Source organism: Fukomys damarensis, unplaced genomic scaffold (assembly GCF_012274545.1).
Source record: "Fukomys damarensis isolate Sample0158 unplaced genomic scaffold, DMR_v1.0_HiC HiC_scaffold_16, whole genome shotgun sequence".
Lineage (NCBI taxonomy): Eukaryota > Metazoa > Chordata > Mammalia > Rodentia > Bathyergidae > Fukomys > Fukomys damarensis.
This window is the reverse complement of record NW_022900928.1, coordinates 56,594,472-56,610,300: the sequence shown is the minus strand read 5'-3', so window position 1 is coordinate 56,610,300 and position 15,829 is coordinate 56,594,472. Positions and strand designations below refer to the sequence as shown.

The following is a 15,829-nucleotide window of genomic DNA, read 5'->3' as shown; positions in this document are numbered from 1 at the left end:
AATTAAAAAACACTGAGATTCCACCTTATACCAGAAAGAATAGCCATCACGAAGTAATCAAATAGTAGGCAGGAATGGTGCTGCAAGCCTGTAATTCCAGCACTTGGGAAGCTGATGCGGGAAGATTACTGTAAATTCAAGGCCAGCCTGAGCTACACAGTGAGTTTAAGAACAGAATGAAATACAGAGTCCCTGCCTTACAAAAAAAGAAAAAGTAAAATACTGCATTAGCAAGTGCAGGAGAGGCTACAGGGGAAAAGGTACCCTTCTACATTGTTGGTGGGAATGTAAACTCATATGACCATTATGGAAGTCAGTATGGAGATTCCTCACAGAACTAAAAATAGAAATTCCATTCAACCCAGCTATTCCCCTTCTAGGTATCTTCTTAGAAGAGTTCAAGACATTATATTACACTGGTACATGTACATCCATGTTTATGCCAGCACAATTCCATAATAGCTAAATCTTAGAAGTGGTTTATATATCCATCACTGATGAATAGATAAAATATATTTGGCATTTATACACTCTGCCATAAAAAAGTATAAACTTGAATCATTTGTAGTAAAATGATGAATCTTGACACTATAATGTTAAATGAAATAAATTAGACATAGAAGATTAAATATCATATGGATTCTCTTCTATGAGAAATACAAAATAAAAGGCAGATAATAGGAAGTAGGGAGAGAGATCTTTTGCAGATGGGAAGGGGACCAAGAAATGGAGGGAGCAGAAAGAAGGAATGAAGATGAAAAACTAATTAAGATGTGTTAGGTACATGTACCAATTCCCCATGAGGAATGTAATCATCATGTACTGCAAACATGTACTAATAAAAAATAAAAATTGAAAAAAATGTTTTTCCTTGACATTAATTCAGTCAACTGAATAAGTATTTGCTGTGATATCCCTAGCACATGTCCTACTTAAGAACAGGAACCCTGTGGGCCAGGGATTTACCTCAGTGGTTCCACCACCTGCCTCACAAGAACAAGGTCCCAAGATTGATCTCAGGTACCAAAAAAAAAACCAGGAACCTTGTTATGCATTTCTGTATCCTTAATGCACAGCACACAGATTTTCAATGAATGACTTTTGACTGAATAGATAAAACTGAAGAACTTGAAATAGGTACCCTAAACTATGTAAAATAAACATGAGCTTAAGCAATACATATCAAAATAATGTACAATACTTAAACATTTCATCAACATATTAAAAATGAAGAGTACTGATCACAAGTGTGACTATAAATTTCTAAATGTCCTTAGGCTTATTGCTTAATGTTACTGGGTTTTTCTTTTTCAGTAAAGCAAATAGGCTGAGTTGGATAAATTCAAAGATCCTTATACCCAAGACTTTTTGATTCTACAAATTACATAATCTGTTTAATTATTTAACCATCTAGGAATACTATATGAAAATAAAGTCAAGAAATAAGAAAAATAACCTATTATCATGGCATAAGATTAAAATTATTCTGTGATTTTTGAAGGCTATTTTTAACATTTCCCAACCTAAGTCTATAGAAAGGTTCTAAGCTGGTTAAAATTTTTTCCTTTTGAAATGAATTTTTAACATAGAAACTACTGATTGTCCATTATACAATCAGTCTCTCTTCCTGAATGCTATGCCTATATATTTAAGAAACGGTCTCAGAAGATGAGCTATATTAATGATTTACCTCACAACTACATTTCCCTTTGCTAGTAAATGGTTTGGGAATAGATAAATGACTTAGAGCTAAGAAGATGAATTATATGGACAATAAGATGAAATGATTCTATTGGAAGTTTGCTGAGGAAAAATAAAATCAGACTAAAATGACAGTAAGTGAGAAAAAGATAACATTTTACCAAGGCACAAGATCAAAATCATTCTGTAACTTCTGAAGATAATCTTTTATTACTTCCCAGCCTACTTCTATTTTTCTTCTTTTGCAAGGTACACTATAATCATTAGATTCTCTTTGTGTAGTAGTGTAAAACTGAGAAATCTCCAAGGACCTGGTATCTTCATCAAAAATCTGTAAAACAGAAATAAATCTGTGTTAGTAACTGGTGTTTTCTAATAGTTAAGCAATTCTCAAATAAAGATGAAGAAAACTCACTAAGCAAGAGGAGTAAGCTGCAGAAATATAAAAATATAATAACATTATAGGAAACAAATATTTTGCCTAACAGTGATATTCTTGGAAAGCAAGTATTATCAAGAAATGTTTTATTTCCTGAGGACATCAACTGAAAGTAGCAAAAAAATCTAAAAGTATAGCACAAATCTATATTCTGAGAGGTATTAAATTTTAAATTTATCATTAATAACATACTGAACAAAATGAAATTACCATCCATGATGTTAAATAGTATTCAGTCATAAAAAAGAATTACAAACTGATTCATGGTACATTATGCCAAAAGAAGGAAGCCAGACACAAAAGAGCACATGTCATATGATAACATGTCTGTGAAATCCAAAATAGGCAAATCTACAGAGATTGGAAGTATATGAGTAGGTAGATGTCAGAGGCTAAGTGAAATAGAGAACTGAGACTGCTCATAGGTATGAGGTTTCATTTGGAGATAAGTGTTCTAGAATTAGATAGTGGCAATGCTTTTAAAACAGTAAAAATATGGGCCAGGGATTTAGCTCAGTGGTTCTGGTGCCTGCCTCGCAAGCACAAGGACCTGAGTTTGAAAACCCCAGTACAATAAAAAAAAAAGTAAAAATACTAAAACTCAATTAGTTAGCCGGGCACGGTAATGCACAACTGTAATTCCAGCACTCAGAAAGCTGAGACAGAAGGACTGTTGTAAGTTCAAGACCAGGCTGAGCTACATAATGAACTCAAGACCAGCCTGAACTACATAGCAAGACCCTGTCCAAAAAAAAAAATCAATTAGTTGTACTTTAGTATGCGAATTTCACTATTAGTGTTCATTAGTCCATATGTGCAAAAGTTACATTAAAAAAAAGTTTTAAAAGAATAATTCCAAAGATGTGTATTTTGATAGGAACAGTTAAATCTATAGAGTAATTTTTAAGTTTTCAATGATAACCAAGGTTTTTAAAGCCCAGCAAAGAAAAATTAATAGGAAATCTCAAAATGTGACACCAACTATACCTGGTGACAAATATCTGCCATCAATTCAATCAAATTTTCTTTCACAGCAATGTTACGAAATCCTGCAGAGTATTTCCCTCGACTTCCTATATGACTTATCTCATTCACTAGCAGATCATATAGGCTGTACAAGATACTTTGCCATTTTGTTGACTTATAAGCACCTATAATCCAAGAAAAATTAAAAGGTTATTTACATAAGTACTCCATTTGTACTGCCAACCCCCACAGTTACTCAACTATGAGGATACAGCAACATTAGAAATTTGTTGTAACCTATTCAGTACTAATGCCTCTTCTGTCACTATCTTTGACATATCTAATTCATAACAATGTCCACTATGCACTTCAGTTAACCTCTATTTGCTATAAATGTCTTCTGATCTGAAATTCATCTTTTTCTAATTTATTCTGTCCCCTAAAGCAAATTTGTTTCCTTTTTTACATAAAGAACAACTTCTTTGTATGTATTTTTATTACTGGTCTAGGAGAAAAATATCACCCAATCCTTCAACTAGTGCATACATGACATGTTATCTCATCACTCCAAGTTTTTACGTTAACACACTCAGGTCAATTATGCTGACTTTACAGTCTGGAGACAGACTACTACAGTGGTGGTCTGATCATTATAGGGGAACAACAGGGCTATTAATTTGGACAAACAGGGTAGCATAAAATATATTAATATAAGCTGAATCTGTATTAGCTTTTCCGGCAGCCTCATCATCCTTCCAATTTTTAATTCAATATATTTTTTGTGATACTGTAATGGTATTTTTTTTTCTTTTTATTGAGTTTATTGGTACAATCTAGGTATACAATACAGTTACATTCACTACTGGAATCCTGTACCTTTACATGATAGGTCTTGATTCTCATTTTTTCCCCTTGTCCCTGCCCTCCCTTCACCCCCTCCTCCCCTCCCCATTTACAAACACTTTATTTCCATTTTTTCAGTTTCTCATATTTTTTCCTCTCCCTTATTACCTATCCCCCACCCTTCCCACTTTCCCTACACCTTTAGCCCTTTACTTCCTATTTCACATTATTAATTATCTCATTAGGATCCTATGTACTATTATAGTTTTTCACACCAGAGAAACTATTTGGTATTTCAGTTAAAGAGATCTCTGTATGAACATTAAAAATAGGGAATCCTAAAATAAAACTAAAAAGGAAAGTAAAAGACAAAAGGCAATGATATAAGATTAAAATAATCCTTAATTCTGAAGATGAAAATGGTCCCTGAACATATTTAAATTGCTTCTTGCTCTTGTAGTCTTATCTCATTCTTTTTTTCATTTAGAGAATACTTTATTAGTTTCTGTAATCAAACCCATGTAGATATGACCTTACATATTTAATACAGTGTACAAATGAAAAAATAAATAAATTTAAATTTAAATTTAAAAAATTAACATTTCTAGACCAATATGGCTATCAATTTCTGTACAATGCCAACTCAACACAGTAAATTGGGATAACTTTCTCCAAAGTTGACAGCACAGTTAAAGTTTCCAAAAATTCAAATTATATACAGTATGTATATATATAGTCATATTTGTATAAAAAGACCAATAATAGCAGTATGTTATGCATCAATAGCAGCAACAGCTTTTCCAGGTTCTGCATTAAAAAGTTCAAACTTAAGAGAAAAATTTAAAGTTGTACAGCAAACTGATCCCTACTACCTCGATTCTATAATGAACATTTTTCTATATTCAATTCACTATAAATATGCAGTTAACTAAAACCCTAGCCAGGGATTTAGCTCAGGTTCGGTGGCCTGCCTTGCAAGTGCAAGGACGCAAGTTTGATCCCCGGTACCAAAAAAAAGAAAAGAGAAAAAAAAAACAAAACCCTAAACATATGCCATCTGCTAAAACGCCTGATCTGCACTCGTGAGAGGTACATGAAACATGAAACACTATTAAACACTATTATTTTTTCTGAGTTACACTATTTGCACAGGCTACACAGATACCTAAATATATAAACTGCAACAGTCCATGAAATACACACAGCCACTTTTAATTAAAAATGGCTACAACAGTTTTCCTCCACTGTAGCACTTACTACTCAATGTGGCATGCTGTCTTAATAAGGTCATTACATTAGCCATAATAATTTGGTCCAAAAGATTGTACTAGTCCAAAGGCAATCATAGAGCATTAAAGAGTTCATTTAGCTTCAGTTCCACCCCATGAAGCTCTGCTCTACTGAAGAGAATCCCACCATCTGATCATTACATTCTAGGTAAAAAAAAAAAAATGCAAAGGAATTGGGCAGGACAATAGATTCATTTCTGGTTTTTCAAAGGGCCTGGAGTAGCACAGCAATTGTGAAAGGCAAGGCAGCAGTTGTCCCCTTTATACCTTACATTCCTAAGAAAATAATATGCACATAATCTCCTCAGTAACTGAATGATCTGACTGGCTGCCTTCAGTCCATCTGTTTTCATTTTGTTACTGGGGATTGAACTCAGGACCCTGTGCTTGTGAGGCAGGCACAGTGCCACTGAGCTAAATCCCTGGTCATATTTTATTTTCTAATAAAAAGCAATATGCAGATAAACAAGATCTTGTTTTCTCTAAATCATTTTGCCCTATAGTGTCACCTTTTACTAAAGTAATTATTAATGTATAATCAGCTACTAGTAGTCACAAGCAATGTCTCATGTTTTTATTTCTCATGATACCTAACACTGTCTCAAACAAATGGAAAAGCATGATGTAATTTGCTACTACTCACTTAAATTATATAAATTCATGAAGAATATTATGAGTAACAACATATCAAGCAGAGCAATTCAGAGGAGGATCATATATTCCTACAGAACACCGGTGTCATACTTAAGCCTGTATGTTTTAATGAAGCAAATTCAAAATAATAAAAACTTTATACCTTTTTCATGGGTTTTGGCTCCCTTTGGATGATGGATAGAGATTTGCAGCTGAAATAACTCAATAATTACTCCTTTTAAGGAATCATTAAGTATATGTTGAGTCCAAATATACAATAAGGTAGGAAGAATTTCATCTCCTAATTCACACACTCGCATTCGAAAATTGACAGCCAAAGTCTTGAGAAAGATAATAAGAGCTGCCAAGATATAATTTAGGCCAGCAGATTTTTTTTCTTGTCTGCAACAAAAAACAAGTTCAACTTGGTGTATTGGGAGTACATGCTGCAGGAAAAAAAAAAATTTACATTTCGAGCTGGGGATTTAGCTCAGTGGTTCTGCTGCCTGCTGTTCAAGTGTAAGGTCCCGAGTTCGATCCCAAATACCAAAAAAAAAAAAAAAAAAAAAAAAATCTACATTTCAATCAGAAACCTATCAAGAAAAAAAAAATCACAGCAGTACTACATAACAATAAATATTTAGTTCTTATTTGGCCCTAAGAGACTACTGTTAGCTCTCCCTACTTTTGAAACACTGCCTATAAATACAGAAAACAATTTGTAACACCAAAAAACCATTTATAAAATATTTCCCACTTTATTTATTTACTTATGTATTTATTTTTGTTTTTTTTTTGAGACAGGTCTCACTATGTAGTTGAGACTGACCTAGAACTTATTATGAATCCCAGGCCAGTCTCACAAAGATCCTCCTACCTCAGCCTCCCAAGTGCTGGGATTATAGGCATGTGCCACCAAGCCCAGCTCACACTTTAAACTAGGTAATACTATGCAAATGATCTTAATACTTTCAAAATATATTCTTATTTTACTCTAAGTATATTAATTACATCTATCTTCAAAATGGAGAAAATTAAATTAGAGGATCTTTAACTAACTTTCTTTTTTTTTTTTTGGTACCGGGGATTGAACTCAGGTCCTTGTGCTTCCAAGGCAGGCACTGGAACCACTGAACTAAATCCTTGACCATTTTAATTTTCTTATTTATTAGAATAGCAGGACACACTTAACCTCAGAATATAACAGTGTTCTGTATACTGGCTTGAATCCAAGGTGTGCAGGACTACTATAATAATCCTTTTTTTTTTTTTTTTGGTACTAGGATTCAAACTCAGGACTTTGTGCTCGTGAGGGAGGCATGGGCGCCAATGAACTAAATCCCCAGCCCCTATAATTATCTTTTTAAAAGGCAGTATTTTGCATTCCCACTTTTCTCCAAATCCTTGTATTTGTTGGTTTATTTTATTTTGTTTGCAGTTCTAAGGATGAAATGCACAGGCTACGCAAGCACTATTACTAAACTCATCCCTATTCCTATTTTATGTATTGTTAAAAATTCTAATTGAAGTGAAGTGATATCATATTATGGCACTGACCTTCATTTCCCCAATGAAAGAGGCTAAGCATTCTTTCACAAATTTGCTGGCCATCTAAAATTTATCTTTGAAGAAATGTCTAATTCATATCTTTTGTTTGATTTTAAAACTAGAGTATGGTTTCTTTGTTTCTGAGTTTTTAAAATTCTTTTATACTAGATATTAGTCTATTGACAAGTGAATAGTTGGCAAAATTTTTCCTAATTTTGAAGGTTGTCTCTTCATTCTGTTGTTTCCTTCGCAATGTTTCTTAGTTTAGGTAGTTCACTTTGTCTGTTTTTGCTTCTGTTGCCTGTGCATTTTAGGATCTTACCCCAAAAAATCTAAAAATTATCCAAAGAATCACTGCTTATACCAATGTCTTAAAAGTATTTTCCCTGTTTTCTTCTCTTAATTCACACTTTCAGGTCTAACATTTAGGTCTTCATTTTCAGCTTACTTTTGTACAGAATGAGATAAGGGTCATATTTTTTATATGTACTGAAAAATCACACTGTACCCCTGGAATATGCACAATTATCATGTTAATCAATTTTTTTTGAATGTTGAAGGATTTGATTTAATCATTACACACTATACATGTATTGGATGGTCACACTGCCTCCTTAACCTGTAGAAATAAAATAATAATTTTTAAAACAGTAGTATTTTTAGTTACTGAATCTAAAACATGGTTTCAGCAAGAAGAGCAAATGGACTTTCAATATAGAACAAAACAAGATTAGATTACCTTGCATACTGAATAGCCTCAGAAAAAAAATCTAAAGATTTAGAATTTATTCCATCAGTTTGTGAACAGCATCCTTTGGTCACAATATGAATTATTCTAGCCACTAAAACTCTATTAATGTCTTGTGAAGGCTTGAGATACAACCTGAAGTATACAGCGAACAATTCTAGAAAAAAAGAGAAACAATAAAAATAAAACCTTATTAGTTATTTTTAATTACTCTAATTTATTTTTATTTGATGGAGCAAAAGGATTCTATCAATATTCAATTTTGTATCTCTAAAATAGTACCAACTACGACAGTAGAGTATGGGAACATCAGTTTGAGAGCTTTATCTCAGATAATCAACTTAACTTAAGCCTATGTTCCTTTATCTAGGCCTAACAAAGCATAAAATAAAATGAATATTCCAGTTTTTGGTTGTATATTATGCTGTTTGATTAATAGTTGTAAAATATGTCATTAACCATGAAGGTTCTTGGATTTTACTCTGCTTAAAAACTAACAAATAGCATGACAGCTTCATGGATGTTGGAAGAAGACATGACATTCCTAATCAAAGAAAAAGGAGACATTATTCCTCATATGAACTACAGAAAGTACAATACCTTCTACTGCATCACCTTCCCAGTCCCAAAAGCAACCTAAGGAGGGATACCTTCAGCTACTTGAGGTACCTAGGAAAATGACCTTAATTCCTCCATGGGCCCTCTTCCAATGATCTATCACTAGATTCTACCTCTAAAAGGTAACAGTATCTTCATACTGCCAAACTGAGGATCAAACCTCCAATACATAAACTCTTAGGGAACACACACTATATCCAGACCATAGTAAATGGACGTAGAGAAAAAAAGTTATGGAGAGGAGATGACTACATCACAATGTGAATGTGCTTAATACTACTGAACTGTACACTTAAAAAGATAAATTTTGTTTTCTTTCTACAATTAAAAAAAATACTGGAGATCCTCTTCTCAGTAAATAAAATCCACCTAAGGAAAAAATAATATATATAGATGACATACCTTATTAAACAGAAAAATCCCACAGATTCTACAAATAGTCCTAGATATAACAGATGATTTTAACAAAACACTAGAATACAAAGTATATAAAAACCAATTATAAAAAAACAATTATATTCCTATATAATAGAATTGAAAAATTGGGAAACTGAAATTTTTAAAATAGTGCAATTTATAAGACACTGTAGTATAAATCTAACAAAACAGTACAAAATCTGTATGCTGACAATTACACATCAATAAAGAAATCAAGAGATATACATAAATGGAGAGAGATGTATTTGTGGTTTTGAATGCTCCACATTTGTTGTAGTGCCCACTTATGCTAAATTTTTCAACAGACTCAATATAATCCCTACCAAATTTCCAACAGGATATTTTATAGAAATCAATAAGCTCATTCCAACTTTTACAAGGAAATGTTGGCTCAATCTTAAACCATCTTATGTTATTTTGAACACTTACCCTAAATAATGTATTCATAACAATGGCTTTAATCACCAACCTTACCAAACATATTATGAGCAACAACTTGAACAACTTGTTAGAGAAGCAAGTTTTAGAGAAGGGAACTAGAAAAATGATTTGACAAAAAGTCTAACTACAATTAATAATTTGTTTAAAAAGTAGAACAGGATTTCAGAGAACATACTTGATGTCAGGATCAGACCAAAGAGACTGAGAGAATGAGTGCCTTGTTTCTGTTTTTTCCTGTGATAGCTCATTAAATATGACTAGCCCACTCTAGTGAGACATCTGACTAATTATCCTGGATATCACTGGCTTATTCTCCAAAAGCTGTCACAAGGCACCTTGTGGCCCAGTTGGGACACAAGCTGCCTCGAGTTCCAGAGCAACGACAACAGTCCCAAATGACTCCTAAGAAATTACTTCAACAGTTCAGAGGGCTTGCCATGGAAGTAGTAGAGTGTAATGGAGAGATAAGGGCACTGATTAATTCATTGTTTTGTGACTCATATATCTCATTTTGAAATAATAAAGTAGCAATGAAAAATACAGATAAATGTCTTTTAATTTAGTTAGCAAAATTGAGCCTAAATATTTCTTAATGAAAAAGACTGAGTTTCTAAATTTTCAGAGCTAGTACATTAGATTTTGACACCTGGCTTTTAAAATTATGTTAATAGCAAATTCCACTCTTTCCATTACACTCTCAGAATTGCTCCAGTTTTAAAATCAATAAACTTAAGTTTTTGTCTCTGATCATAACCTCCTTCCTTTGTGGTCTCTAAGTACTGAAAATACTACTAGATTCTTCCTTAGTAACCTCTCTATAAGGATAAGTCACAGGATCTACATACTCTATTCTAAAACAGTAATCTGCTTCCTGCTTAATCTAACAGATTGTTTTTACCTTCCTACAACAGTTACGGTGTCCATCACATCCCTTTCAAAATGAAATTCCTTCTTTTTGAGATAGGGTTTTTAATACAGTTCAGGAGAGCCTTGCAGTAGCCTAGACTGCCCTCACCTCCCAAATGTTGGGATTACAGGCATGCTTTCACTTTAATGACATCTGTATTTTGGCTTTTTTCCTCTTGCACTTAATCATGGTTCAATTTAAACAACATTCTGTGTACCCATTGCACCCAAACATAGCTATATCATATGGCAGTAGGGGCAAACCTATGGCATGTGTGCCACAGCAGGTACATAGGACCTGCTCTGTTGGCAGACAGGCCAAGTTGCCCCAGCATCGCCTCAGCACCTGAAAAGTGGATAACAGTGAACAGGAGCAGCACTGAGACTTTGTGATAAATAAGTGGGTCTGGAGTTGCAGTTTGGGCACTTGTTCTCTAAAAGGTTTGCTATCACTATTGTAGGGCATTATAACTTTTTATTGACTTGAGTTATTTTATGGCACTGAACTACCAACTCCTTGAGGATAGTGATAAAATCTCTCAAATTTGTAATTTGGGTTCCAATGGTAGGCACATATTATTAATGATTTAATAATCCTGAAGGTACATAATAAAAATTTAGCTAGACATGGTGGTACATGCCTGTAATCCCAGGACTTGGAAGGCTGAGGCAAGAGGATTAACTTGAGTTTGAGGCCAGCCTGGACTACACAGCCAGACCTGTCTCAAAAAATAACTAAATAAAAAATCAAATTGTGTATATAATTTCACTACAGTAATGTTAAACTGTGAGGTTATCTGGGTGATATAAACAGACTCTGACTGCTTTAACACATTCACAATGGGCTGTAATTTGTACGTCCTGCTGCCAGGTGGCGTGAACCACCAATGGTACATGCATGACTGTCTCACTGGGTAGCTTTTTATTATACTATTAGTAGAAATCCCAACGAAAGTGATTAGATCCATTTGTAGCACCAGAGGTACAAGCTGCCCGATGGGACAGTCATACATATACCACTAGTGGCTCAAGGTATCAGGAACATGTTAATTGGTAAAATTTCATTCCAACAATCTTCAAGACATACCTAAGGCTAGGAATGTAGCTCAGTGACACAGTGCTTCCCTATCATGCAGAGCCTGGGTTCAATCCCCAGTCATGGGGAGTGGGGGAGACATACCTAGCCACTGCTGCTGAGATATTTCACACCAGTATTTCCTCACAGAAAGAATGTCTTTGAGTAGTATGTTGCTGCAATCAGATCCATAAATCACACTGTTAGATGAATCCTTCACTGTGTCCATGACATAATTTAAGAGCTCTTGACATTTTAGCCTGGGTCCTCCTATTAAAAAATCAAGCAAATAAACAAAAACATGTAACTCTTAACAAAAGTAAATTAAGAACACACAGAATGGCAAGAATTTAAATAATTCCATTTGAGTAATTACTCTTAACTCCTCACAGAGCAGGTAATGGCAAACCATGACTTCAGAGCAAAAGTCAGTGAGCTGTTTGTTTGCTCCAATTTTACTGGAAACACAGGCATGTTCATGCATCTACTAATAGCTTTGCTCTGGGAGTGTAGTTCAACTGTAGAACATTTGCCTATCATGAATAAGGCCCTAGGTTAGATCCTCAAAACACACACACACAACATTGCCTTAAAAGGACAAATAATTTGCCTGCAGAGAGTTTTGTGTTTTTTGTTTGTTTTTGTTTTTTTTTTGATGGTACAGGGAATTGAAAGCAAGATCTTTATACTGAGCCACGTTCCTAGCCCATTTTTACGCTTTCTTTTTAGATGGGGTCATGCTACTTCACTACGTTGCCCACGCTGGGCTCCAACTTGCAATCCTCCTGCCTTAATTGCTGACAATGGCCTGCATTTTTCTGAGAAACCAATGGAACTTAACATTTTCTCAGCTGGATTCTCTATTTGCTATTGCTTTGTGCAGAAGGAGACACAGGTTAACATAAAAAATTAATGGATTTACTTACTTCTTCATTTTCCATGCCTTTTCCGTTTTTTGTTCTAATTTCTGTTTCTTTCATTCTACTTTGCATACTAATGCTAAGTAAGTATATCAAAATCTAGACTTGCATTTAAATTCCCATCAATCTTTAAACTTTGTGAAATAAACAGCTGAAGAAGTGAGGTAAGAACATAGCAGTTCTCTAGTTTTGCTTCTAACTTTATAGAGGTTGTAAGTTACAAAGTCCAATTTTAAAGAAAAGTAAGTTCTAAGTAAAAATGGCACTTTGAAACTACTTAAATGTTCCTGTATTGTTAATTTTAGTCTTCCTTATTAACCAACATATTGATACATTTTCACACAAGATCTCCATTATTATTTTGTAATTGAAGGCATATTTTCGATGGAAGGAAAAATTATGAAATCTACAAACTTTTCTGATGGGCTAAAAATTAGCATGGTATCTTTCACTCAATCAACCAGTACACATTAAGATCCCAATGTGGGCCAGGGATTTAGCTCAGTGGTTCCAGCGCCTGCCTTGCAAGTGCAAGGACCCGAGTTCAATCCCTGGTGCCAAAAAATAAAAAGATCCCAATGTTTACTAACCAAGAATACAGAATTTATCTGTATATAAGGCTACCACACAGGGCAAAAGCAGGTACAGAATATTTCAATGTAGCTTTCCTTTGTCTCTGCTGAAGTTTCTGACAAGGACCTGTAGTTATCCACACAAACTGGTGTCTCAAAGGAGTAGAAATTTTTCTAAACTACTGTTCTTTAGACTCAATTCTCCCAATATCATTCAGATGTATCATTCACTAACAATCTATATACTTCTCCTAAATGTTTAGCAACATCTGGGCTTTCCTAATTCTTTTTTTTATTTTTTTTATTTTTTTTTTTTTAGATAGTGTCTCACTATGCAGTTCAGGCTGGCCTTGTGCTCAGTATGTAGCCTTGGATGGCCTCAAACTCATGGCGATCCTTCTGCCTCAGCCTCCTGAGTGCTGGAACTATACGCATGCCCACAACGCCAAGCCTAGGCTTTCCTAATTCTCAAAGTCGGTATCATAAAGCCACATCTTTATCTGCAAAGAGTATACAGAAAAAGCTCATGAGTTCCTCAACAATTGCTTTTTCTTAAGCTTTCAACACTGGGTACAGCCCATTTCCTTACAAAAGCTTAGAATCCTGTATTTTGGCTCAAATATATCAATTCATCAAAATATCAACTATACAAGTTCAAGATATATGCAGCTTCTCGGGAGCAAAAGGGACCTGTTTTTTCTTTTCTTTAAGTGACAGCACAATGTTAGTTAAGAGTATGTTTTATCTGTTAAGGAAGTGAATATGATCTTAGCATTAGTAAAGCTATACAAAACACAGGCAAGTCCTGCTCTACTCTATACCAACCAAAATATAGCTAAAAGATTGAGTGCCACATTTTGAGAGATAAAATTAAATTGAATAATACAAAGAAAAAAGAGAAATAAAAACTTGTTCATTTGAGCCGAAAAAAGTCTGTTTATCTTTGGGAAGAGAACTTAGGGGAAATATTATGACTATCTTCAGACATCTCAAATGATATCACTTTGAAAAAATGATCTTTTGGTGTACAACCCCTGTAGTCAAAAGGAGTAACAAAAGGAGACAGGATTTTAAGAGTGACCGAAAATAAAACAAAGTCTCCAAAGGTATATTTCTATGTGAGTGATAAGGACAGAGGACAGCCAATAAGAAGGATTTGAAATACTAACTTCAACCCTTTCTATTCTGAGATTCTATAATTTTATGGTTTCATAAATTCTCCCAAATATTTGAACCTATACTATTAAAAATTATATATACTAGAATGTCTGTGGGTCGTTAGAGACACAGAAGCTAGGGCACAACTATATCAGGAAGACTTGGGTGATAATCCAGAGATTAAACCAAGGACAGTCCGACAACAAAAATTAAAATGAGAAAACACTTAAACAAGACACAAGGACAGACTTCCAGTTCACCAATGGCAAACAGTAGGGAAAATGAGGATGAAAAGGCCGATAGTGAACCACCAGGACACCCTGAATTCAAAGCACAGGAAGTAACAAAACAGATCAATCAGGCTCTAGAAAAATTCAAAACAAATAATTTCCCAGATAACCATAGAGATAGTGAGCAAAATGGAAGTCGCGACTCGAGACTCTAGAGCAGAAACTGACAAAAAAAATAGATGAGCTCAGGACCATGATAGAAGCCATGAAGGCCCAGCATAAGAAAGAAATGGAAAAAATAAACGCCCAACATAGGAAAGAAATGGAATCCATAAAACAGATTCAAACAGATATCCAGGAGAATAAACACTCTATTGAAAGTGTACGCAACAGAATAAAAGAATGAGAAGATAGGCTCTCAGATATAGAAGATAAGACTGCAGTCAGTGACCATGAAAAGAGAGGTCTCTTAAAAACAGTAAGAGATCATGAGAAATCGATCCAACAACTCCTAGATGATGCAAAGAAGACTGATAGGAACACATGAAGTAGCAGGAGAAAATACCAATGACTTTAAACACCTGTTCGCAGAACTAATGACAGAAAACTTCCCAAACAGAGGGGAAGAATTTGACATTCAGATAACTGAGGCATATAGGACTCTAACTAGCTGTGATCAAAAACAATCTACACCTAGACATATAATAATCAAGATCCCAGAAACCCAACAGAAGAACAAAATACTACAAGCAGTAAGAGAAAAGAAACAAATCACATACAAAGGAAAGCCCATCAGAATCACAGCAGACTTTTCAACACAAACCCTTGGGGCAAGGAGAGTCTGGAATGATATATTTCAAGTACTAAAAGAGAACAACCTCCAACCTAGACTGATGTATCCCGCAAAATTCTCTTTCAAAAGGGATGGGGAAATAAGACACTTCCACGACAAAGAACACCTGAGAAACTATATGAATACCAAACCAGCACTACAAGCAATTCTAAACAAGATCCTAGAAAAAGACAATGAAGGCAACAACACCATGAGGCCCAACAGAGCAAATCAAATAGGCAAGGCAAGAAATTAAAAAGAGAAGGTGAAAAAGTAAAAAGAGTCAACAAAAGGCCAATAACATGTCAATAATAAGTCAGTACATATCAGTTATAACCAGCAATGTCAATGGCCTCAACTCACCAATCAAGAGAAACAGACTGGCAAAATGGAATAAGAAGCAAAATCCAACAATATGTTGTATACAAGAAACACAACTAGTGCAAAAAAAAGCCCATAGACTGAAAGTGAA

At 34.4% G+C, this 15,829-nt stretch overlaps 1 protein-coding gene across 4 annotated transcripts in view; it reads right to left on the bottom strand.

The window, feature by feature from the left end:
* Nucleotides 1–15,829, bottom strand: part of Atm (ATM serine/threonine kinase) — a 114,423-nt gene that overhangs the window by 89,871 nt on the left and 8,723 nt on the right. For all 4 annotated transcript variants that reach the window (XM_010610638.3, XM_010610637.3, XM_010610640.3 and 1 more), the window contains exons 5-9: nucleotides 11,751–11,915; nucleotides 8,159–8,324; nucleotides 6,035–6,273; nucleotides 3,128–3,291; nucleotides 1,863–2,032 (exon numbers count right to left, since the gene is read on the bottom strand). In XM_010610638.3, coding sequence (XP_010608940.1) covers nucleotides 1,863–2,032; nucleotides 3,128–3,291; nucleotides 6,035–6,273; nucleotides 8,159–8,324; nucleotides 11,751–11,915 — 904 coding nt within the window. The remainder of the gene's footprint in view (nucleotides 1–1,862; nucleotides 2,033–3,127; nucleotides 3,292–6,034; nucleotides 6,274–8,158; nucleotides 8,325–11,750; nucleotides 11,916–15,829) is intronic.